The 24,089-nt window shown below is 32.8% G+C and overlaps 13 protein-coding genes across 13 annotated transcripts; 7 read left to right on the top strand and 6 right to left on the bottom strand.

The window, feature by feature from the left end:
- Positions 1 to 474: 474 nt before the first annotated feature.
- LEC1 (Lec1p) lies at positions 475 to 3,960 on the top strand (the record flags this gene model as incomplete). The annotated part of the gene is made up of 1 exon (XM_003667842.1): positions 475 to 3,960. One exon carries the CDS (start codon positions 475 to 477, stop codon positions 3,958 to 3,960), a length of 3,486 nt encoding a protein of 1,161 aa, XP_003667890.1.
- A 330-nt stretch (positions 3,961 to 4,290) lies between these two features.
- Positions 4,291 to 4,905, top strand: NDAI0A04910 (Tom20 family protein; the record flags this gene model as incomplete). The annotated part of the gene is made up of 1 exon (XM_003667841.1): positions 4,291 to 4,905. The coding sequence occupies one exon, from the start codon at positions 4,291 to 4,293 to the stop codon at positions 4,903 to 4,905; it is 615 nt and encodes a 204-aa protein (XP_003667889.1).
- A 277-nt stretch (positions 4,906 to 5,182) lies between these two features.
- Positions 5,183 to 5,802, bottom strand: TMH18 (Tmh18p; the record flags this gene model as incomplete). The annotated part of the gene is made up of 2 exons (XM_003667840.1): positions 5,183 to 5,633; positions 5,756 to 5,802. 2 exons carry the CDS (start codon positions 5,800 to 5,802, stop codon positions 5,183 to 5,185), a joined length of 498 nt encoding a protein of 165 aa, XP_003667888.1.
- A 295-nt stretch (positions 5,803 to 6,097) lies between these two features.
- Positions 6,098 to 6,520, top strand: MRPL51 (mitochondrial 54S ribosomal protein mL43; the record flags this gene model as incomplete). The annotated part of the gene is made up of 1 exon (XM_003667839.1): positions 6,098 to 6,520. One exon carries the CDS (start codon positions 6,098 to 6,100, stop codon positions 6,518 to 6,520), a length of 423 nt encoding a protein of 140 aa, XP_003667887.1.
- Positions 6,521 to 7,059: 539 nt separating this feature from the next.
- Positions 7,060 to 7,695, top strand: SNT309 (Snt309p; the record flags this gene model as incomplete). The annotated part of the gene is made up of 1 exon (XM_003667838.1): positions 7,060 to 7,695. One exon carries the CDS (start codon positions 7,060 to 7,062, stop codon positions 7,693 to 7,695), a length of 636 nt encoding a protein of 211 aa, XP_003667886.1.
- Positions 7,696 to 7,906: 211 nt separating this feature from the next.
- On the bottom strand, positions 7,907 to 8,431 carry RPL11A (60S ribosomal protein uL5; the record flags this gene model as incomplete). The annotated part of the gene is made up of 1 exon (XM_003667837.1): positions 7,907 to 8,431. One exon carries the CDS (start codon positions 8,429 to 8,431, stop codon positions 7,907 to 7,909), a length of 525 nt encoding a protein of 174 aa, XP_003667885.1.
- A 634-nt stretch (positions 8,432 to 9,065) lies between these two features.
- PRE2 (proteasome core particle subunit beta 5) lies at positions 9,066 to 9,929 on the top strand (the record flags this gene model as incomplete). The annotated part of the gene is made up of 1 exon (XM_003667836.1): positions 9,066 to 9,929. The coding sequence occupies one exon, from the start codon at positions 9,066 to 9,068 to the stop codon at positions 9,927 to 9,929; it is 864 nt and encodes a 287-aa protein (XP_003667884.1).
- Positions 9,930 to 10,282: 353 nt separating this feature from the next.
- Positions 10,283 to 14,278, bottom strand: FHL1 (Fhl1p; the record flags this gene model as incomplete). Its single annotated transcript, XM_003667835.1, has 1 exon — positions 10,283 to 14,278. One exon carries the CDS (start codon positions 14,276 to 14,278, stop codon positions 10,283 to 10,285), a length of 3,996 nt encoding a protein of 1,331 aa, XP_003667883.1.
- Positions 14,279 to 14,854: 576 nt separating this feature from the next.
- COG4 (Golgi transport complex subunit COG4) lies at positions 14,855 to 17,668 on the bottom strand (the record flags this gene model as incomplete). Its single annotated transcript, XM_003667834.1, has 1 exon — positions 14,855 to 17,668. The coding sequence occupies one exon, from the start codon at positions 17,666 to 17,668 to the stop codon at positions 14,855 to 14,857; it is 2,814 nt and encodes a 937-aa protein (XP_003667882.1).
- A 556-nt stretch (positions 17,669 to 18,224) lies between these two features.
- Positions 18,225 to 19,331, bottom strand: NDAI0A04820 (Eisosome component PIL1/LSP1 family protein; the record flags this gene model as incomplete). Its single annotated transcript, XM_003667833.1, has 1 exon — positions 18,225 to 19,331. One exon carries the CDS (start codon positions 19,329 to 19,331, stop codon positions 18,225 to 18,227), a length of 1,107 nt encoding a protein of 368 aa, XP_003667881.1.
- A 945-nt stretch (positions 19,332 to 20,276) lies between these two features.
- ISR1 (putative protein kinase ISR1) lies at positions 20,277 to 21,704 on the top strand (the record flags this gene model as incomplete). The annotated part of the gene is made up of 1 exon (XM_003667832.1): positions 20,277 to 21,704. One exon carries the CDS (start codon positions 20,277 to 20,279, stop codon positions 21,702 to 21,704), a length of 1,428 nt encoding a protein of 475 aa, XP_003667880.1.
- Positions 21,705 to 21,749: 45 nt separating this feature from the next.
- On the bottom strand, positions 21,750 to 22,397 carry YTH1 (cleavage polyadenylation factor RNA-binding subunit YTH1; the record flags this gene model as incomplete). The annotated part of the gene is made up of 1 exon (XM_003667831.1): positions 21,750 to 22,397. The coding sequence occupies one exon, from the start codon at positions 22,395 to 22,397 to the stop codon at positions 21,750 to 21,752; it is 648 nt and encodes a 215-aa protein (XP_003667879.1).
- Positions 22,398 to 22,694: 297 nt separating this feature from the next.
- Positions 22,695 to 23,957, top strand: RPN7 (proteasome regulatory particle lid subunit RPN7; the record flags this gene model as incomplete). The annotated part of the gene is made up of 1 exon (XM_003667830.1): positions 22,695 to 23,957. The coding sequence occupies one exon, from the start codon at positions 22,695 to 22,697 to the stop codon at positions 23,955 to 23,957; it is 1,263 nt and encodes a 420-aa protein (XP_003667878.1).
- Positions 23,958 to 24,089: the final 132 nt, after the last annotated feature.

Below are 24,089 nucleotides of genomic sequence, written 5' to 3'. Positions count from 1 at the left end.
ATGGATTTCTGATTTGTACAAGATTTATTTTTAGATCTGAATACTGTGTCCAAACAAATAGGGGGGCACCAATCCGAAGCAATTGGATAGTCAATGTATATTATGCAACGGCTCACTTCAATACAAATGCAATGTCAATATTCACTAAACCACTGTGTAATTTTATATCCTTTCGACTTGATGAATGGAGATGTCAGCGGTGGGAAATGCTAGATGATGCCATCCATCTATATTCTTTAAATTTGTATTTACGTTTTACAATACAAATTTGTTTATGGGACGCGAGATGGCAAATATGAAATATAATATATAGAGATCTCTTTCATTATTCATGTTGATCAATAACTTCTTGGAATCTTTAATTCTAAGGATAATCAGGCATTCATTTTCTAATTTCAGATCCCCCCTTTAGAGGCACTGTTACCTTCCCTGATCGTTCTATCGTTGAAGAGTTAGGAATTGTCCCCAAAACCAATGGTTATGTCGGAGGCCAATGAAACTAGCATTCCTGGAAGCACCGCCTCTACATCATCAGACTTCTTGAATGCAATTGAGGGACATTATCTGAAACGAGAACTATTAAAATATCAATTGCATAAAGAATTAGATGAATTCAATAAGAAGGACGCCTTAAGAAACTTTGGCTTTCCCTTTACTAAAGATGATCCAAAAGTATCCAAAAGTAAACCTAATACCAAATCCAAATTAACCAATTTGCCAAAAGCACGCCGTTCTTTATCTCGTTCGTCTTCAATGAAATCATCAAGTTCTTCGAAGCATATTCAAGAGCGTGGAGGGATACATGAGAATGATGAGATTGTTTTAACCAAGTTCCCCATGTGTAGTTATATTCTTCAAGAATTCATTATGACTCTACCCTTATTATCTAAAAACATCGCCATCGATGAATCATTTTGGCAAGGTAAAGTCCAAGTATTTTTCGAACATTTCATGAGTCTTGGTTTCAGTGAAAGTTATGACAGAGCTACCATGACGAAAAGGAAGAAAATATCGACAAAACTCTCCAAGATCATCTTACTATTATTTAATTCTGGTATTGGTACCACTAATGAAAAATTATATTACGAACAAGATAAATTTATTTTGGAAAAGGAAAAGGCAAGGAAAAGATCCAAAGTGGAAGAATTTGCTATACCAACGAGAGAAACATTGCAATACCTTATGACTAACGAAACATTTTTTATTAACGGTTGGGATATTAATGTTGTCTCCGTAGTGGAGGAGTCTGCGTTATTCTCAAATAAGAATAATAATATTGGCAAGGAGAAATCACAACCTATTTCATCATCGAAAAATAAACCAATCTCTGCATATTCTTATTACACTAATAAATCAATGAAATCATTATCATCCACTTCAAAATGGATGAAGAATACTCTTGCCATTCCAACGTCACCTACTTCATTATTTTCAAAACTATCAATGGGTACCATGACTTCTTCAACTGAATCATCACTTTCAACATTGAATTCATCGGAACCGATTAGACATGGTAGGTATTTCATCTTAAAGATTAAACTTGAAGACTCACCAGATGAATCCCAGCCGATATATGTAGCTAAAACATACCACCATTTCAAACATTTATCGCATTTATTAAAGAAGCAATACCCAGGGAAGAAACTACCAAGGTTACCTCATAAGACAAAAAAATCCATATCAGTGGTAACAAGAGTGGACTCCAATTCCAATTCTAGTCGTAGCAATAGTAACAGGAGTGGTGGTAAATATCGTAGTGGTACAGGATTACCAAGGGAAACCATTGTAGCTAGTTTTGAATCTGAAAATTTGTCATCATCGGCCAGTTCTGGGAATTCATCTTCGTTGTCGTTATCTGATAAAAACTTGGAAAATTTCATTCACCCTTCATCTTTACATATGACATCAAATAATATTGCAATAGGCAACATTGAAAACGAAGAAGATGAAGACGATGATGATAATCCGAGTGAATTGGGTACACAGATAGATATATTGTCAATAAGGAAAAACGAAGAAACCGCTGCTGAAGAAGACCAGGACGAAGACGAGGAAGAAGATGAAGATGATGATGACGATGGCGATGACGATGATGATGATGATGATGATGTATTTGAAGATGCCGTTGATTCTAAAACAGATAGACTAGTCAGTGAAAGATTAAGAACATCATTAAGACAATATTTAAGAAACTTATGTCAAGACAAAGAAATTTCATCCAGTTTACTCTTAAAGAAATTTTTAAGTGAATCACAAATTGATGCAGCTATGTTCAATAGTAAAGTGAAACAAGATATTAAGAATCGAGAATTAGTTGACATAAACAACTTAGAAACACAATTAAAATTCCAAAAAGTTGCCCTAGAGAAGTCCTTGAAATTACAAGAATCAATGAAACATTTGAAAATGTCATTGTTAGAAGATGAAAATCACATTAAAGATATATTCAAGGAAATAAAAACGAAGCGAAATATCTCAGAATTATCACCACTTTTGAAAGATTTTGTTGAATGGTGTAAAGTTTATTTATCATCGATAATATATCAGATATTCTTGGGGAATGATAACAGTTATGGATTTTATACACAAATTAGGAGGTTACATAAATTAATGCCCTATACAATAATGGGGCAAATAATGAGAGTGACGAATCCAATGGCAATAATGAAAGGTATGATTGATCTTTTCATGGCACAACCTTTCGGTGGTCAATCACTTTTACAAAAAATGTTTTCTACCATACTGACTGATGATTTAAAGAATCAAAAAGTTATCATTAAGAGTTTGGAAGTTAAGATTTTGAATGAAGCTAAAAGTTCTAATGAAGTTATTAAATGTTTGAAAAGTGTGATTTTTGAAGATGATAAGAAAAATAAATCTATTGATATGCATGAAATTCATTTAGAATCTGATTCTATGGAGATGCCCGTTGTTGTTTTATTATTAATGAAATGTAGTGATTGGAAGATCATATCACATAATGCGCTTACAGAAGTATTAGAATCGTATAATCGTTGGAAAATCAATGAGAAAAATGCTCAAGAGAATGCAGATATCATTACAGATTATGAGCATTCAAATGATGGGGTCTATTTTGATGATATTAAGAAACTATTAAAATTATATATTAAAGAACGTGACAAACGATTAATGAGACAATTATGGCAAGATCCAGAATTATCGAGATTATTGAAAGCCACAGTGACTTTAATATATGAACCAATGGTTAAAGTTTTCAAGATTGCTAAAGTTGAAGTTGCATTGAAAAATTTTGAAAGATTTATGAATGATTTAATTAAATTGATTGATGAGACTATAAATGGACAATTAGGTATTGTTACTGGGTTTAATATTGTCGACAGTATATATAATTTGGTCACAAGACACCAAGATTCATTTTTCGAATTTGTGCATGACGTTTATTTACATGATACAGAGGGTATATTTGAAGGTTTCGTTACATGGATTACTGAGATTACTAAATTCCTACAACATAGTAAATTTGCTAAAGAGGAAGATCGAATAAATTTCAATGAATTATTAAGAGAAACTGGAAGTCAAGTGGATAAAGATTTGTTACGTCAACAAATTGATAATGTTATTAAGAAGAAGTTAGTGACACGTAAATTATATAAGAAATTGGTTGATGCAAAACAAAAACATCAAAAGAACTCGTTTAAGAAGACAGCCAATGGGATTGTACAAAAGCAATGGGAAGAAGTTAATGCGCTCGTGATACCGAAGAATTCATTAGCAATTGGAGTCGATGATGGCGATTTAGTTGATTTGGATTTAGATACGGAAGATTATGAATTTTTACAAAAGGATTTTGGGATTGCCTTGGAATCTAAATATCAAGAAGTTTTAAATGAAGAAATTGATGTTAGTGAAATTCATAAGTTTGGATCATTAGTTTTTGAGAGTGCGTTGGAGAAGAATTTATTCCCAAGGAAACCATGATATAAAGTGTTGTATTGAACCAAACCATATCATATATATACTTATACATAATGTAGTACATACATTTGATATAGATGTCCTAAGTAAGTGACTTTAACCTCTTCTCATCATCATTCATTGTTCCGTCGCGGTTTCCCGGAATCTTATTAAGTTTGTGTTTTTTTAAAGATATAACATTAGAAGACAAATGGTAAAGGTCAATAACTCCATTGGGCAAGAGCGATTAAAAGATCTCAAGAATATAGAGTTAGCATCCTATCCGATTATTCTACTTTATTGAATATTCAATATTACCAGGTAAGAAGAGAACTAAGATTATTTAGCTAAGAAATGCCATCTACGTCATCTATCATAAAGACTGCCACAATAACTACAAGTGTAGTAATAGCTTCAATTGGATGTTATGCAGTATATTTTGATTATCAAAGAAGGAAAAATCCACATTTTAGAAAGGAATTAAGGAAGAAATTAAAAAAAGAAGCTAAGGAGCTTGAAATATCCAAGAAGAAAGCAGAAGAGGAATTCCTTGCGAAGATTAGGGAATTTTTAACACAAGATTTATTAAATGATCCAATTTCTATGGATCCTGAGAAAAGAGAGGAAATATTTGCAAGTAATGTTGAAATGGGGGAAAGATTGACTATTCAACCTGGTCAAGAGATTGAATCTGCTTCTAAATTTTATAGAGCTTTATGTGTTTATCCTAAACCTACTGATCTTTTGAAGATTTATCAAAGAACTATTCCTGAAAATATCTATGAGATTGTTCAAATGATGTTGACAGTCGTACCACCTGATAATCTAATGGATTTTTTAAAGAATTCATTTGATAGATATATGAGAGGGGTAGATCCTCTTGTTGGTTTAGGTAGTGAAGTTGACGTTGAATCTGATCTTGCTAACACCAATGATGATGATGTAGATCATGATATCCATGAATTATGACTCTGTTAAAGCTGGAAAAGAAATAAACATCCGTTGATACGTTGTTATTATATGATTATCGGATGTTTCCCTGTGAATATATATATATACCATGCTAATTTAACTTTAAAAAGTTGTCTACTTATGATTTCTAAATTTTATACTATTTTTGTCGTTTAATTAATGCATATTTTTGTTTTACGTTATTATAATTGTAATTGTAAACTATTTACTAATGTAATGAGTTTGGTTATAAGCTATAAAAAGAATGTATTTACAGGAAAAAAGGATGAGATTATTATTTAGGAACATATTTGAAGATTCCCCTTGAGAATAAGACACCATATGCTAAAAGGCTCAAAGTATGAGTCATATTCATTAATAAGCTCAACCCATGAGATTTCCCAAATTCTTTTTTCAAAGGAGCATCCAGTTTTTCGAATTTCTTTAAATCTTTATCAATCTTAAAGTTTTCAGCAATATCTTTCCTTTCCTCCTTGATTGATCTTGTCCATGGTAATAACCAACAAAGATTAGTTAATCCACTTAACGTTGCCATCGTTAAGGTAATTATAGGACCTTGGGTTAATGAGAATGGCGAAGTTAGTGCGAGGATTAATGGTGAGATTGCTTCTAACTGAAAGAAATAAGGGAAGATATTATTTTGCAATTTAGAGAATTGTTCTCTTTCTAAGACTTTGAATGCAATGGGAGATGCAAAGTAGGAATAGAATGTGGTTCCACCAAATCTATAGAAAAAAAATATATCAGTAAAGTTGTGATTAAAATTTGTTAGTATATCTCTCTCTGTTTCAAGGGATGGTGATCTTTGATCGAATGTCAAAGTGACTACATAAAAAGAAGAGCATACGCGAAAGAATAGAATAATAAATGGGACGTTGCTTTGATTGAAGACATTTTCTTGTAAGATGTGTGTTGTTACTGTTTTTCTAGAGACTTGTGTGGTAGTAAATCTTCTTTTTGTTCTTGTCTACTTGGATATCTTCTCCCTTTATATATATAATGTAGTTTGTCTAAATTTTTTAAATCGTTATATGTCCGTAAGCTGAATTTGCATTTCCCAACCCATTTAATGAAATCAGTTCTCTAAAAAAAGACATACAGAAAACAGCTTTCAATCAGAGAGAGAGCAGTTTCGATAGGGGAAGTAATACGGTATTGTTGGAAGAATTACACTACGTAACATATTATAATGGTTGTCAAAGCTATACCTCGTGTTTCGATAGCACGTAATGGTGTAGGAGCATTTATTTTCCCCTGTAAGAAGATCACATTACAATATTGTAATTGGGGAGGATCATCCCAAGGTATGAGAGATTTCTTAATGTCCAAAAGATTGGATAAATTAGCGAAACAATATCCATTTATTCAATTCCATGTGATGAAGAAATCTGGACATCCAATCTTGAGAGCAGAATATAATAATAATCGAGAGAAAGTCATTTGTGTGAGGAATTTAAACATTGACAATGTAGAGAATAAGTTGAAATTGTTGAAGGATTCAAGTGGAGATGTCTTACGTAAAAGAACTAAGAATGATAATGTGGAGACTTTAAATAATAGTGTTAGAGGTGTATGGTCGCCTATCCATGCAGCTACGAGACATAGAATTTAGGGGAAGCATAAGGTATTTATCGCATAGGAGCTCTGCTGGATAACAGAGATCTACTCAATCTATTCAAATGATAAAGATGTAACTTGTATATATATATAAAAATTTAAAAGTAACTACCATCATCAATTTTGGAAAGAAAAACCAACAGAAATATAGATTTTATATATGAAATGCGTCCCAGTCTTAGGACGAGACGTGTATCCTTCAATAATCGTGTTCGTTTATCTAATCTACCATTTTTTCTTTGTTTATTTGTTTGTTTGTTTGTTTGTTTGTTTGTTTGTTTGTTTGTTTGTTTGTCTATAGTCGTTCTTCATAGATAAGTATGACTATATATTAGTTATATTCAGATGCGGGCCAAGTAACCCAACGTTTTAAGTTATTAATACTAACAACAGAAAGAAGAATATATTACTTCCTATCGAAGATGGAACCAGGAACGTCCTAGAAAAGCTAACTCAGCTAGAAGATTTTGGGACCGACTTTATAGAACAAATATTAACCATATATATATTTTATATCTACCGGTAAACAAAAATATGGATTATTTACCATTCATTGATTCAGAAGATTATGATGCTGATTCCATATCTCAAGTTGAAAAGGAAATCAAGAGGGAATATGCTCAAATAGAAAAGGATAAGGACGAAGATACGAATTTACATCCAGAAGTCATAAAATTATTGAATTTATGGAAGGTACCGACGACGACTAGTCATTTTGATACAGAATTATTGGATGAATATATGAATCCCAGGAAGAGGAAGTTTGATGAAAACGAAGATGGAGATGAAGATGAAGATGCACTGGAGGAAAGAATCCTTGAGATATGTTCCAAGAAATATCCTAGGATAGATTTATCACGATATTTTCTGAATAGTGATGATGAGGAATCACTTTGTATAACGCATGCTTACATTGAACATCAAGAGGTACTTTTGAAGGATTGCCTATCGAAGACTTTGACTAATCAATGGGCCATCAATAATGAATTCATAAAGGAATCTAATGCTAACCTTAACTTGATTTTGGAAAAGGAAAATAAAAATCTGGTGGATTTAATGAAATATAGAGAAAACGCTCAATTGAAAAATAAACCAATTTTTGATAAATTAAAGCAGAAATGGAAAGATAATTTGATACAGAATGTTTTAGGGACTGCTCCTTCTGATTGATAGAGGTAGGTAAAAAAGAAGCAATATACAAGATATGCATACCGCTATTTTGATCAGGTTTAAGAATAAGATCAACTTTATATACGCAGTAATACTCTTTTAAGAATACGTTTGGTAAAGTAAAAAGATGAATAAATTTATTTCTTATTATTATTATAATATGTTATATATAAAATGTTGATATTAATATATTAATATATATTTTCTAAATTTATTTATCCATGACATCAGCATCGTACTTTTGCTTGAACCAAGCAATGGTATCTTCCTTAGATGTCTTGTGAGAGTTACCGACAGTAGATCTACATCTCTTTCTTCTAGCGACTCTAGCACCTGGTCTACCCATGACAACGTAGAAATCCATACCGAAAATACCAATGGAAGGATCGTACTTGATACCCAAATCGATATGTTCTTGAATACCGAAACCAAAGTTACCAGTAGCAGAGAAGTTCTTGTTTCTCAATTGATATTCCTTAACCTTCAAACCTCTTTCCAAGATTTCTTCAGCCTTTGGACCTCTGACAGTGACGTGAACGGCAATCTTTTCATTTCTTCTAATACCGAAAGTTCTGACAGTGTATCTAGCCTTGGATTGAACTGGAGTTTGACCAGATAATTGTTCTAAAACCTTGGAAGCTCTAGTCAATCTGTCACCGGATTCACCGACAGAAATGTTTAAGACCAATTTTTCGATCTTCAAATCACGCATAACATTTTGAGTTTTGGCAGACATCTTTGGCTATTTTGGGGATGGTTTTATGGTGGTATTATTACAATTAAAATTGGGCAAAAACAATCGACTTTTAATATATCAATCTGTAATAGATTTCCAGACTCATTGAAAAAAAAACTTGTATAACCGTATGGCCTCTTGCTCAGTATATCAATTGCCTTACCAGTGATAGTAAGTATGTTAGTCTCTCTAGTTTGGCATTATTGATCACGTGCTTGTGCGTGGGTGGGTTGGGTGTTTGCGATCATAATGCGCGCTCACCGCCCATTAGCTCTCCGCAGGTGAGGAACCTGGGTGTTTTGTTTTTGTTTTGAAAATAATTTGAAAACAATTGTTGTTTCTCCAAAAGGATATTGCACCCATACATCAAATGGTTGTAGGGGGTACAGATGTTAATAGCCCCAAAACAGTCACAAAATCTCAAAATAGAAAAAATAAGAACAATTTCGACAAGGGTGGCAAAAAAACGAATATACCATTACATTATATGATATGATATGAAATGATTTGATGAAAGGAGATCGATAGTTGTAACAACTATATAAACCAGAGAAAGTGTTCATTCGGAATAAACATAAACCTCTCAAGTCAGAAAACTAGTTGTCCATCATAATAGAAATTACAAGAAACAAATATGCAAGCAATAGCAGATAGATTCAGTAACCGTAACGGATTAATCAAAGAACTATACTACGACAATGAAGAAGAATTACAACACGATTTCATTAACGGCACATCTCAATTCCAACAATTAGCCCCTCAGATATCAATTCCTCCAATATCTACCCCACAACAATTCTTAAGGGCCCACACTGACGATTCCAAAAACCCAGATTGTAAAATCAAAATAGCTCATGGTACCACAACCCTAGCGTTCAGGTTCAAAGGTGGTATCGTCGTCGCTGTGGATTCTCGTGCTACGGCGGGTAATTGGGTCGCTTCACAAACCGTGAAGAAAGTCATTGAAATTAATCCATTCCTTTTAGGTACCATGGCTGGTGGTGCTGCAGATTGTCAATTTTGGGAAACTTGGTTAGGTTCTCAATGTAGATTACATGAATTGAAAGAGAAAAATCGTATCTCCGTCGCAGCAGCATCCAAGATATTGAGCAATTTGGTTTATCAATATAAAGGTGCTGGGTTATCTATGGGGACTATGATTTGTGGATATACAAAGAAAGAGGGTCCAACTATTTATTATGTGGATTCTGATGGGACTAGATTGCAAGGAGATCTGTTTTGTGTAGGGTCAGGTCAAACTTTTGCCTATGGTGTCCTAGATAGTAATTATAAGTGGGATTTGACCGTGGAGGAAGCATTGTATTTGGGGAAAAGATCTATCTTAGCTGCAGCTCATAGAGATGCTTATTCTGGTGGTTCCATTAATTTGTATCATATTACTGAAGAAGGTTGGGTGTACCATGGTAATCATGATGTCGGTTCCACATTCTGGGAAATCAAAGAACAAGAGGGTTCCTTCAATAATGTCGTGGGTTGATCACGTATATATATAACGGAGACGGAAATAAGTCATGTTTTCATAAGAATTCTTAAACAAAATAATCTAAAATAAAAATAAAAAAATGCAATATAAAATTACACAATTTAATCGAGCCGTCCTATTTAGTACCCTCCTCGTAATGATTGGCAGTGATATATCCCTGATCACGGAATATAAGGGATGTAGTAAATATATATATATGTCAAATAGCATATCTATATAAAAACATGTAACGCCACACTATAGTCATGAATATAAATAAGGAAATTCCTCCTTAACTATTAAAAATAAAAAAAAATTTGCATAGAATATAACATAGAATAATAACACGACATGCCAATTTATCAGTCCTATTTTGCTTCATCTGTAGATCCATCATCTTCATCTGAACTGGATTCCGTCCCATCAGACTCATCAGAGGATGATGAACCAGATGATGATGAAGATGAGGAAGTCGAAGATGATGAAGAAGAAGATGTTCCTTCCTTTTTATCATTCATTTCGTTTGTATCCTTATCGCCACTTTCTTTACGGTCGTCAGCAGTTTCCTCCTTTTTGTCACTATCTTTACCAGTCAGTATTGGAACGGGACCACTTGGACAACTTATCTTCCTAAGATTGTCTTCATTCTCATTCACATTCTCGTTCTCGTTTTCGTTTTCGTTTTCGTTTTCGTTTGCGTTCTCGTCTTTGTTTTCGTTCTCGTTTTCGTTCTCATTAGAACCCTCATTATCAGATTCACCTGATGATGATGATGATGATGATGAATCATTCGATGATTCGGACGATGAAGAAGAGGAACTTGCAGAAGCTGCAGACGATGAAGCCGAGGATGACGACGACGACGATGATGATGACGTTGACGAGTCAGATTCATCACCACTTGACGTTTCATCGCCTTTATTTGGCTTTTTCTCATCTCGTCCTTCATCATCCCCTTCTCGACTACGTTTCTGAGGAACTATAGGCTGCTTCGCCAAAGTTGGTGTCGTAGTCTTGTTTTGTTGTTGTTGTTGTTGCTGCTGTTGTTGTTTCGGCTGGAAAAATCGTGACAATGATGTTGGATCAAATGAACCAGCAGCCTCTGATTTTGAATGAGATGATTCATTGGCAATACTATTATTATGTGACGCAGCGGTGGTATTAACTTGTTGTGATACCGTAGGCTTAGCTAAAGGACTAGACGGAGGCGGTATACTAACTAGCTGTTTTACTTGTCCATTCGTTACTTTAGCTGTAGCTGCATTAACTGCTGCTGCTAAAATTAAGTTCAAATGTTGTGGATTTTTATCCATTAATGCTATAAGTGGATTCCCCGTAATGCCTTTACTTTTGGCTGCTTGAGTTACTTGATTTATAGTCATTGCTAAAGCTTGAGTTAATATCGTAGTAATAGTTTGTTTTGATAAACCTTTCCTATCTCGCGTTAGGACCATCAATTGCTCTTGCAAATATTTCATAGTTCTCTTGTGATCATTCTCAGGTGATGATTTTGTGACCACAGCTGCTGCTCTGTTAGCGGCTAAAGTTTGTGATATGGATTGGTTATTGTTATTCCCATTAGCATTATTTACAGTAGGTTTCCGTATCGACGTAGAATGACTTGATTTCTTACTTTTTTGCATTTGTTGTTGTTCTAGTCTTAATCTTGTTGCTTGTGCCTTTGCTGCTGCAGCTTCAGCTTGTTTCTTTTTCAGTTTTTCTCTTTCAGCAATATAGTTTTCATCAAGTCCCCATAACCAACCTTTACCTTCTTTGGATACTTTCCTAAAAGATTTATTCAATGATAAATTATGTCTCACCGAACTTTGCCAACCATCTGGACAATATTTATAATATGGGAAGAGCTCCCGTATACCAGCATATATTTCAGACAAAGACATACCGTTAGCATTGGAATATTTCCTGATACAAGTAGTTAACATTGCAGAATATGAATATGCTGGTTTAGCCCTGTATTCTACTGGTATTTCATCAATAGTGTATACTTTCTTTGGAGGTTTGATAACTTTCTTCTCCTTCTTTATAGCAGGTTTAGGTGATTGTGTTTTCTTCTTGGTAGTAACTGATGATTCTTTCTGTTTCTTTTTCGATTTTTGGAGTTCAGCTGCTGCAGAGTCCATTATATCTTCTTGAGCTAGTCCCATATCCATTACATGTTCAAGTTCTGCATTTTTTGTTGCTTCAGGTGGCGGTGATACGGATGTACCATTATCTTGCCCTTCCGGAAGTATAAATTGAAATGGGATTTGTCCGATTTGAATCTTAGTCTTGTTTCGGAGTGGGACAGTATTACCTCTTTCAACAAACACATCATCAACAAACGCACCATTCTTACCAATGATTGAAAGTTCAAATCTTCCTGTACCGAAATTGTAAAAAATTTGAGCATGCCTCCTTGATATCGATTTCGATGGACCTAAATTAACATCTACTTTATGTGAAAAATCATTCTCTGATCTTCTACCAATAATTGCATGTAATGTTTGAACATAAAATGTAAAACTTTGGAAATCTAGACGTGCATAGGCAAAAATTGTTGGTTGTTCACTGGGTGGTATTGACGTTTGAGAGTCTACCGATTTTAAGTTAATAGGCGACTGTATATTTGAATCTTTTTCAAGATTAGCGGATTCCAGCCCATTGGCAGGTTTGTCAGTATTTAGTGAAGTAGAGTTGTTTAGTGCAACTAACTCATGTCGCTGAAACATTACTGGAGTCAATGAATTCTGTCTCTGTCGGTTCAATAAATTGTTTTTCCCAAATATTATGGAAGCAGGGGTGTTTTCTTCTAAATTTATGTTGGTTTCAAACGTTTTGGGGAGATTTAGTGCATTTGATTGTGTGAGATTGTTTTCTTGTTTTACTTCCATGGAAGTTTCGGTAGTTATTTTTGCCGGATCATTTTGGTGATGAGGTGGTTGGTTTTCATCATCTCGAGATAATACCGCTTCATTCTCAGTTTTAACTTGAATATCTTCTTTTTGATTTAGAACGTCTTCCGTGTTTTCTCTATTACTATCGTTGTTAATTTCCGGTGTATGACCTCTGCTAACACTTGATTGTTCAGTGGCTTCTTTAGCATTCACATCATTTGAATTATCTTTTTCATCAGTCGTAATATTGTCACTGGTATTTACATGCCCGTCTTCATTGATATCATTGGAAATAGCTTGCTGTAATATTTCATTTGAAGAAAAAATATCAGGATCATGATTTGGATCGAATTCTAAAAGTTTAACGAAATCATCGTTGTCCAACTGTGGCGTACTTAGTTCTAACTTCATGGCGTCGTCCTCTTGTCCCATATTCATATTGCCTTCTGGGGTACCTGGGGTGGTCTTAGCACTACTTTGCTCTTTGTCAATAAAATTAGAAGTTGAACTTAAATTAGAAAGATTTGCCGTTAAGCCTTCAGGAAGGTCAAAATGAGTGGACGGTATTTCATCATGTTTTTCACTATTATCTTTCCCCGTTGAATTTTCTAAATGTGATACATTGGTTGACGGTATCGTCTTGCCCCTTTCTTGCTCTAGCTGGGTCAGTATATCTGATCCTTCACCTATTGTATGTTTCAATTCGATGCTACGTTCACTTATCGTCTCAAGATTTGATGGTTCTGGTGCAGAGGTTTGTTCATTTTGTCTTTCCCTAGATTCTGTAGCGTCATGTGTGGCCTTGTTTTCATTCATGGTATCATCTTTCAGGTTGTCATATATATTTTCAATTTGGTTTGTAGCCTGGTCCTCCTCGGTGTCGTGATGTGTGCTGATGATTTTCGTGTTCTCGTTTTTACTAGCATTCAGAGTGATTTCTACGTGCTCTTTACTCTCGTCATGTTTCGAATCTTGTCCAGTAATACTGATATCTTGTATATTCTCAGGGTTTTGTTCCTGTATTGTAGTTGGATTGGAAGCAGTATGATTAAGGTTATCTTGTACTATATCAGGTGAATTATCTCTTCCCGTCTGTATAAGTTTAGTGTCGCTTGATATATTTTCTTCTATTTCCTTATGACTATTAGCTGAACGAATCTCGGGGTTTTGCTCATGAGCATACGTTTCTTCTTGTTGTTGTTCTTTTCGCTCAGAATCATTTCCAGTTTCATTATTATCTGCAAAATTACGTATTTTTTTCTCTACTTCTGGTAAGACCGTATTGTGTTTTTGAGTTATACCTGAGGGAACTGTTTCCATTTCAGTCATTGAATTCTCTGTTCCTTCTTTTCGCTGTTGTGAGTGTTGATGAGTTTCAATATTATGAATATTTATGTTTATATCTCGGGTCTCTTGATGAGTCTCACTTGTGTATGAGACAGTATCAGGCGCCCCTGATACAGCCTCCATTGATCAAGAAGCAGTTTATTTTTCCCTCGTATTTCCACGTTCCTGCTGGGATCCACTAACCAAATAATAAAAGTGTATTATATTGGAAGAAACGGTGCAGATATTAGTTATTTAAAAGCCTTGATGATAAACACTGTCTCTGAAATTTTTCAAAAGAAAATGAAACAATGGCCAACAGTTAATGTAGTTGCTAGACTTGTGTTTATATCCAAACCAAAATTGGTTTATTTGTATTGGATTTCCCTTTTTGGTCGTTGAGATGAGCTAGTTATTTCGTGTATTCAAAATTTACATATTTTGCATAAATAATCAAAGGATTTCAAGTTTGTTTATTTTTTGTTTTTCTTGATAGAAAATTCCGGCCGGCCCATTGTCGTTTAAAGTGATTTGTTAAAGAATAACATAGCGTCATAAAACAACCAGTAAACTTAGCTATTAACAATTTCACTGTGTCCATGTTTTTTTTTTGCTATCCGAAGTAGTTTTGTTGTGCCTTAAATTAATCGTTAATCTATATATATTTTTGTCTATCTATTTATCTACCTGCTTACATAATAATGTTTGTTGTTGTTGTTTTTAGATTCTTTTATCTATCTTTAAATTTCTAGCACTGATTCTTTCTTGTGGACTTAAAACCCAATCAATTCCCTCTCCAACATCATCTTTAATGTCACCAGTTTCCAAATTAAAGTCATCATCATCGAATCCCAATAATAATACAATTTGGGTCAATTTTGTAAATTTTTCTCTCAATTTATAATTTAACCCACAAACGGTCCCAATAAATATACTTAATTCTCTATCTAATTTCGTTGCACCTAATTCATTAACTTGTAATAACCAAATTCTCTTTTCTAATAGATTAATCATAAATTCAACAACGAATGATAATAATTGATTATATGCTTCATGTTGTAAGACATTTTGGAATGGGATGAATAATTGTTGCCATTTTTTTAAGAATTCATTTATCCTTGTCATATCTTCATAATCATCTATTCCAGAAACATAGAACAATTCGTTATTATTAGTATTATTATTACGACTATCAGTTCTCTTATGAGAAAAGGATGAAGAAGAAGAATGTGAGCTTGTATGAGATGCATTGTTAACAAACAAGTTCGTTAATAAGATTCTTATCTTGGATAGGAAGAAATTCTGGAAAAGGTATTTTATTGTCCATTTGATTAATTTATCTGTTTGTTCAAATATTTTATTTTCACATGTGATTAATTTTTCCCTTAATGTTCCAGAATTATTCAGAAAGGGGAAATTATCAGGTAATAATTTAGGATTTTCATCAATGATTTCTATAATTAATAATTTATGAATGAATGTTTTGGTGAAGTATAAGGTGTTGATGTAAATCAAGTAATGATGTAGTGCTAGTATTGATTCTTGAGTATCTGTTTCTTCAGTTACTACGACAGTTTGTAAATTTGATTGAATGTTTGTAAATGCTGATGCTGCGGCTCCTCTGAAATCAAACCCTCTTAGATTAGATAATTTCATATTGGAACCATCATTCGTTGTGGTATTAGTATTGGATGCAGTGTTTTTCGATTGATTATTTACTGGTGTATTTGATCTTGTAGGTAATTGAGATGTGGATGAAGGTGATAGTAATAATGAATCATCAATTTTAGGAGAATATTTTTTCAAACTTGATAAATGAATAATTTTCGGTTGTAAACTTTTAATTTTATTTTGCATAAATTTCACTAAGAATTCATTTTGAATAAAGATTGAAATATTATCAATAAATTTGTTTAAGACATCAAATTGACCTGAGTTAACATTTGATATTAAATTTTTCCTAATTAGGATAGATAAATCTTCCAAAACAGATGTTATTGGTATTAATGATTCATCTTTATTTGGTTTAAAAGTAGGTAATTGAATCAATTCATTAAGAGATGGTAATTCCTCTAATGCAATACTATTATTAAATGATTTTTGAAGATGATACATTATTAAGATTTCGAAACTTTCCAAATAAGAATCATTTACTAATTTCGTCCTAAATTTACTGTCACCAATAGGTTTTGGAGGTGTCAAGACAGTTGTTTTAATATCAGAAAATTCATTCCATCTAACGGAAAAAAATCTTGAATACATTGACCAATTTTGTAAGATTTGTGAAAATTCATTTATTAAAGTTGATAATTGATTCATCGGTATCATAATGTCTTTGTTACTACTATTGTCAATCGTAGAAGTATTATTATTTTTATTTTCCATATCATTTTGTAGTTCATCAGTACTGATACTACGTTTAATTGAATAGTTTTTTTTGTCTTTATTTTGATATTTTTCATTCCAATGCTTAATATTGTTAACGATTTGATCTAAATTTCTTGATTCATTAAATATATCCAATAGAAGCCCTGCTTGTAAATCTGCTTCTTTCTCTACGTTTTCCATCACATGAATCATATAATTTTTCCCGTATGAGGCGGAAATAATCTTGGAATGATCATTAATTATGGTAGAAACTATTTTGAAAAGATGTAATAATGCATTTGAATAATATAAGTTTGAAAGATTTTTCTTTTCAAAAGTTAAAATTTTCCTACTTTCATTAGCTATAATATCACAGACATATTTTGAATATAATTCCAATCCCAAGTGGTCTTGTCCTACCATGGGGAACATTTGAAACATTAAAGTCAATTCATCTATATCTTTTTTCTGGGCAGCTGTTATAAATTTTTCTTTAAATAAAGTGGTTAATTCTCGACACCAATTGTCAATTAATATGGCTGGTTCTTCTTGAATTGTGGAAGATGGTATAACTTTCTTGGCAAATTCTGAATTTATTAAAGTTTCATGATTAGGTAATAATTTGATTTCTTTGATTGCTTTCCCTGCGACTTGATAATCTTTCTCCTTTAATGCAGAATCTATTAATATGATATTATTTTTCAAAGTTCTGATGTTCTTGATGAATTGTAATGTTTGTGAGACTAAAATATTTTCATTATCGATTGATGTTATATTTTTATTTAATAATTGACCATTTATGTTTGATATTTGTATATTTGATAAGATTGAATTATATTTTGTTAATACTGTAGTCAAGTCTGTTCTTTGTAATTCTAATTTTCTAATTTGTTTATTATGATTCAATTGAGATTCTTGAATGAAATCATTTAAATTGGCTAAATGTGATTGATGATCTTTAGCTACTATTGTTGATAATTTTTCAACTTGTGAAGAAGTGGACAGTTTTTCTAATAATAAAGAATATTTGGCTAAATTTTTAGATAATTGGGAATCGATCATTAGAGAAGAAGAAGATGGTGCTGATGAAGTAGGAGGATGCCATTCCTGGGACGTAATAGTAGTAGTAGTAGTAGTAGTAGTAGTAGTATTGATCTCCTTTGACATTTGTGGTAAACGGAAAGAAAGAATGATGGGCCCTTGCGTCTCAATGTCTCACTGCGGCATCAGCAGTAATTATTCATTCACCCGTATACATCTATTTTACTATTGCTAATATATAAATATTGGAAAAGGTCGACGTTTATAACATTTTCACAACATTTCGTGTTCACGTGCAGGCTCGTCCGTCTATCCTGTCCTGCCAGGCAGAAACAAACAGGATTCCTTTAGTAATAGATTGACAGTTGGAATTGCTTTACGTTGGAGATGTAACTCATTAATGGGAAGATATAATTATTATTATTAGATTATATTGAATATAAATTATAGAATAAAAATTGACAACATTAATTATTGTAAGATAAGATGATAAAGAGAGGAAATGGGAGGGAAAAAGATACTTACGTTAGATGACGATCAGAACGCCCCGTACGACTTACTTCGTACCAGTATTATTCCTAAAGGGGTTTAATTAATATATTAAAACATTTGTAAAAAGGAAACTTGGAAAAAAAAGAAAGACTATTGGAGGTATGTGAATAAAAAAATGGGAATTATTCAGTCAGACTTGTGGGATACTTTGATCAATAGCAGGAGGATTCTGTTGCAAGTGATCTGAAAAGTTACTTCCCATACTATCTAAGGGAACTGTCTGATGGTGTACAATATATTCTTCTTGTATAACTTCATTTCCTAGATTATCTGTATTGTCGTGTAATTCTTGATAATCTTCATTTTCATCTTCATCTTCATCCACTTCTTCTTCTTCTTCCTCTACCTCGTTATAATACCCATCATGTTGATCTTGTTCTTGTTGATATTCTCGTTGATTTTGTTGTTGTTGTTTAAAACTTAGAGTAGGTTTAACATGAGCTGAATCCAAAGTCCAATCATTCAAAGCAGTTTCTGCATCAATGATGATTTGTTTAGAAGCTTCATAACCATCATAAGCAGGTCTAGTCTCACCTGGAGTTACAGGAGAATCATCCAATAATTCCAAAAGAGCTTTAGCATACCCCGCAATCAAAGCGATTTTCTCTGAATGTTCAATAGTAGCATCAAATTGATAATTAAAAGCAGCTCTCATCTTTGACCTAGTAATATTAGACAATTGAGCCTCAGCCACCAATTGTTCAGCTTCAGCTCTTACTAATTCTTGTTCCAACACTTCAATCTTTTGGGACCCCGGTTCTTTATACTTCATAAATGCAATCTTATCCAAAATCTTATCCTTACGATCTCTAGAAGGTTGAATTGAAGTTTCAATGTCTCTAATAGATTTCATAGTCAATCTATATTGATCATATCTATCAATGAATTGATCATCCAATTCACTAATTTCATAAATCAATACACCAATCTTATCAGTCAAATCGGAAACATCATCATCATTCTCCAACCCCCATTGTGATAAATAAGTAGCTACATCTCTTCTTTCCATGGAGGCCACTTCCATGGATCTCATTATGTTTTTGTCAATTTTCACTAATTGAGAAATTTTACGAGATAATTCAGCACCAAAGGAACCAGCTGCTTTGGTTCTGAAATTGTAAGCTAGACCTCCTTTACCGAAGAATCTTGATTTAGTGCTTGTTCTTGGTGGTGGTGGGTTTTCCAGTTGGGAGGCGGTGGGTGCCTTCCCCGTTCTTAATGAGTATGTTTTGTGCATATTTTTCCTCTTTGTTGTTTGTTGTTTGTTTGTTTGTTTGTTTGTATTACTGTTGCCTTACTGATCTGGGACCAGTAATATATAAATAGTTGTGTGAACTAATTAATAGAGGAAGATTTGTAAAAGAAAGAAAAGAGTAGGAAGAGGCCTTTATAATATATATATGGGTGGGGGGGGGGGAGTACAACAATATAACAGGCTAGAACTTACTCCTGAAAATAAAAGATGTACTAGGTATATGGAGGATAACCAGCTTAGATGTCAAAAAATGTGGTTTAAAGGAGAAGAGAACAACCAGATTTGGTACATTTTAACATTATACAGTGGGCCATGTATGTTCTTAACAGATGTGGAGCGAGGTAGCGGCCATACGATCCCTCAATTGGTGATGATCCCCTTATATATATGTTATATGATATATGATGTGTGTGTGTGTGTGTGTGTGTTATATAGTAGAAGGGCCCCTATAGTCTTTGGGTTGAGTTCCTCCCTTCCTTATTTCCTTCCTTATTTCCTGGGCCCTCAACTGCCCTCAAACTGCCCGCCATCGGAGTTGAGACTCCGATAGTTGTTTTGTTGTTTCAGCCGTTTGTCTTGTCTTGTCTTGTCTCCCTTGAGGGCTCGGTCATAGAACTATATAATGGTAGGGCATTAACTTTTGCCCTATCTATCTACTTTTACTCAGACCTATGGTTTTTCCACATTACCAATTTACAGGCACCGAATACATCTATAAGCTTATATATAGAAGCCATAGGTTGGTAATATTCTGCTGGCACATGGAATAGAGATCTGGCACCCACATTATGTACGCTGCTGCATATGTGTTACACTTCTTCAACCGGATTAAATAGACGTTATCTATGCTGTGCTGTTTCTTACTTTATAACATAAATACAGTCATCCTTTGTTTGCTAGAATAATCTTTATTTTTCAAAGCAGGCAATGGTCATGAATCCTACCACTACACCATCTTTATCACCTCCTGAATTGTTGTCGCGTCAGGATTATATTTCTTCTCAATCATCATCGTTCCCAGATTTACCCTATCTTATTAATGACTTTAGTAGAATTAATATTTCCATTACCATCCCATCATGCCAAGATACTGTAGAGACTATAAAAGTACTTTCCAGATCTCAAAATAATAATTTTAGTGATAATAATACTTACACCGATTCATTCTTTCTGAATCAATTCGCTAAACAAATTCTCTCCTTTGAAAATAACACCTTGTTATCTGCTTCTGCTTCTGCGTCTGCTTCTGAAAGTTCACAAATAATAGTGGATTTCTTAAGAGATCAAAATATTACTATAGATAGGATTAACAGCAAGAAAACTATTAAGATTACAACTCAAGATAATGAAAATATTCAATTGAAAATTAATCTTATAAATCATGGGTCATTTACACAAGTATATGAATTGACATATCAAAATTTAAATAATGATAAACAATTGTCATCATGTATAATTAAATTTCCAAAAAATGAAAAATATTCAAAATTTATCTTAAACGAATTATTATTTTATCATTATTTGCATAATAATCGACTCTTCCCTTACCAAAATATCATCTATTTGAAAAGTTCATCATCTTCTTCGACTTTTTTACCAATTTTGATTTTACCTAAATATACATCAACTTTATACCAATTCATTCAATCAATACAAAAAAAAAATATTCAGAACAATACATGCACAAATACAACTATACAACAATCCACAAATATAACTGAATACAAAAAATTATGGATGAAACTATTCAAAGATCTTTTATTATATTTAAAATTATTTAATCTGAAAAATGTTATACATTGTGATATAAAGACTTCAAATATTGTATTAAATGAACGAGATATACATGACAATAATAATTTTCATTATAATGATGATACAATGATATTCCATATAATCGATCTCGCTTCTTCCAAAATACTTATACCATCAAATTCAAACCCAAATTCGAACTCGAATGGCAGTGAAGTCAATAATATCAACATTGAATCAACTTTGGAATATTGTCCACCAGAAATTATTGAAAATAAATTTAATTATAAATTTTTCTCCTCACAAACTGATTTATATTCCATGGGTCTTTGCCTTTTATCATTCATTACAAAATTTGAACCTTATCAAAACCTATCATTTAATGATAACAATAATGATTGCAATACTGATAGAATCACACCTCAATCCAACAGTAATATGACATTCATTATTAACACCATCTTGAAAAATAATCCTATCATTTTAAATACAATGAACTTAAACCAAACATATCTATCAAATTGGTCTCAGGAAATAAGTATCATTGACGATATCTTAATTAAAAGGGTCACCTTAGATTATTTATTAAATAAATATACCTGAAAATATTCAGGTCTCATACAATCATCATGAATCCTTTGTCTATTCTTATGTTTCAATTTCACCATTAATAATTGCATTCAATCTTCTTTCTTTCTCTTCATCCATCTTCTTAGTATTGATCTCTTCATCCTTCTTAATCTTATATTTCTCAATATTATCAATCATATAATTAGATACATTGATATTGAACTTGGGATGAGACATATCACATTCAGGTCCCAATGGACAAAACCCATTCAAATATCGTTGACAAATAATCTTCTTAATATGTCTTCTAGGACAACCATCACCCAATGAACAAAACCCAACATCATAATCTTCACACCTAGGTATCTTACTCATAGGATCAATATGTAAATATTGACATTCAGGTGTTTGAGTACAATACCCATTCTTAGAATAAAAAACACATTCAGGCATCTTCCTTAAATTATATTCATGTAAATATTCACATTGATCATTCTTCTTACAAAGACCACGAAGCCAGTGCTTACAAACAATCTTGTTTTGAAATATACCAAGAACATGCTTTTTAGGACATAGATTACCACGAGGACATGATCTTTCTCCAATATGATAGTCAAAATCTTCACAAATGGGCCTGTCAGGATCAAGACCAAAAGAATATTCTTGTCTTAGAAAGGGTTCAAACTTGAATGGGTATTCTTGAGTTTTGAAATGTATTAGCGACATATTGTTATGTATGTATCTTGCCTTTCTCACAGACACTATGATTAGCTCTTCCTTCAATTACTTATCGACTTCTTTATGTAACGTTATGTATGTTCTTCTTTCTTCTATGTATAATCTTCGATTATATTTTTCCCCGTAACAAATCTTACACACACACACACACACACATTAAAGAAGAAATTTGCCACCTTTTGATACTAATACAAATACAAATACAATACAAGATATATATCTGGAAAGTTGAAACAATCACACTGATATCAGCAAAATAGATACTCAAGCATATTAGAGCAAAAGATGACTGACTCAAAGAACTACAACAAGAAGGAGGAAGAAGAAGAAGAAGAAGAAGAAACTACACAATTCCAAGACCCAGAAGTCCATAAAGTTCCAAACTTTGAAGTCTCCGAAACAGCTTTCCTTTTAACGAAACCCAACCTATCTCACCTTCATGAAGATGCCACGAAGACCATATTAGAAGCCATTGAATTAGAAGAAATGGGTCCATTTTATAAATATGCGTGTGATGAATTATCTATCCTTCCATGGAACCCTTCTTTTTATTCCAAATTGAATGCATTAAATGAAGCAAAGATTAATGAATTAAAAGATAATATTAAAAAAGTGGAAAATGAAGATGAGGGAGATTTAGAAATGGCTCATCGTTATATTGCATTGGGTGAATATTATGCACAAATTGGTGATAAAGAAAATATGGAAATCACATTGAAACAAGTATTAAAAATGGCTATTTCTACTGGTGCTAAGATTGATGTTATGTTGACTATTGCAAGAATGGGGTTCTTTTATAATGATCAAGTTTATGTTAAGGAGAAATTGGAACAAGTTAATTCTTTGATTGAAAAAGGTGGGGATTGGGAAAGAAGAAATAGATATAAAACTTATAAGGGTATTCATTGTCTTGCTGTAAGAGATTTTAAAGAAGCTGCTAACTTGTTAGTGGATTCCTTAGCTACATTCACTTCAGTGGAATTAACTTCATATGATAAGATTGCCACATATGCTTCTGTTGCTGGGTTATTTACTTTGGAAAGAACAGATTTGAAAAATAAAATTATTGATTCTCCTGAATTGTTATCTTTATTGACTACCACATCTGCATTACAATCCATTTCTTCGTTGACAATTTCTCTCTATACTTCAGATTATTCAAGTTATTTCTCATATCTTTTGGAAACTTATGATAATGTTTTAATTCCATGTAAATATTTGAATAAACATGCAGATTTCTTTGTTAGAGAAATGAGAAGAAAAGTTTATGCCCAATTATTAGATTCATACAAGACACTATCATTAAGATCAATGGCAAGTTCATTCGGTGTCTCCGTGGAGTTCTTAGATAACGATTTAGGGAAATTTATTCCAAATAAGCAATTGAATTGTGTCATCGATAGAGTCAATGGGATTGTGGAAACAAATCGACCAGATAACAAAAATGCCCAATTCCATCTCCTGGTTAAACAAGGTGATGGTCTATTAACTAAATTACAAAAATATGGTGCTTCGGTTAGATTAACAGGAACTGATCGTGTAGCATAACTGGAACAATAATCTTCTTCGTTGACACATTCCGACATTATATTATATTATATATATATATATATATATGTATATATAATTAAACTATTATAATTACTAATTAGAAAAGAAAAAGCTAAAGCTCTCTTCAAT

The sequence above is a fragment of the Naumovozyma dairenensis genome, chromosome 1, assembly GCF_000227115.2.
Source record: "Naumovozyma dairenensis CBS 421 chromosome 1, complete genome".
Classification (NCBI taxonomy): Eukaryota; Fungi; Ascomycota; class Saccharomycetes; order Saccharomycetales; family Saccharomycetaceae; genus Naumovozyma; species Naumovozyma dairenensis.
This window is presented reverse-complemented; position numbering and strand designations above follow the sequence as displayed.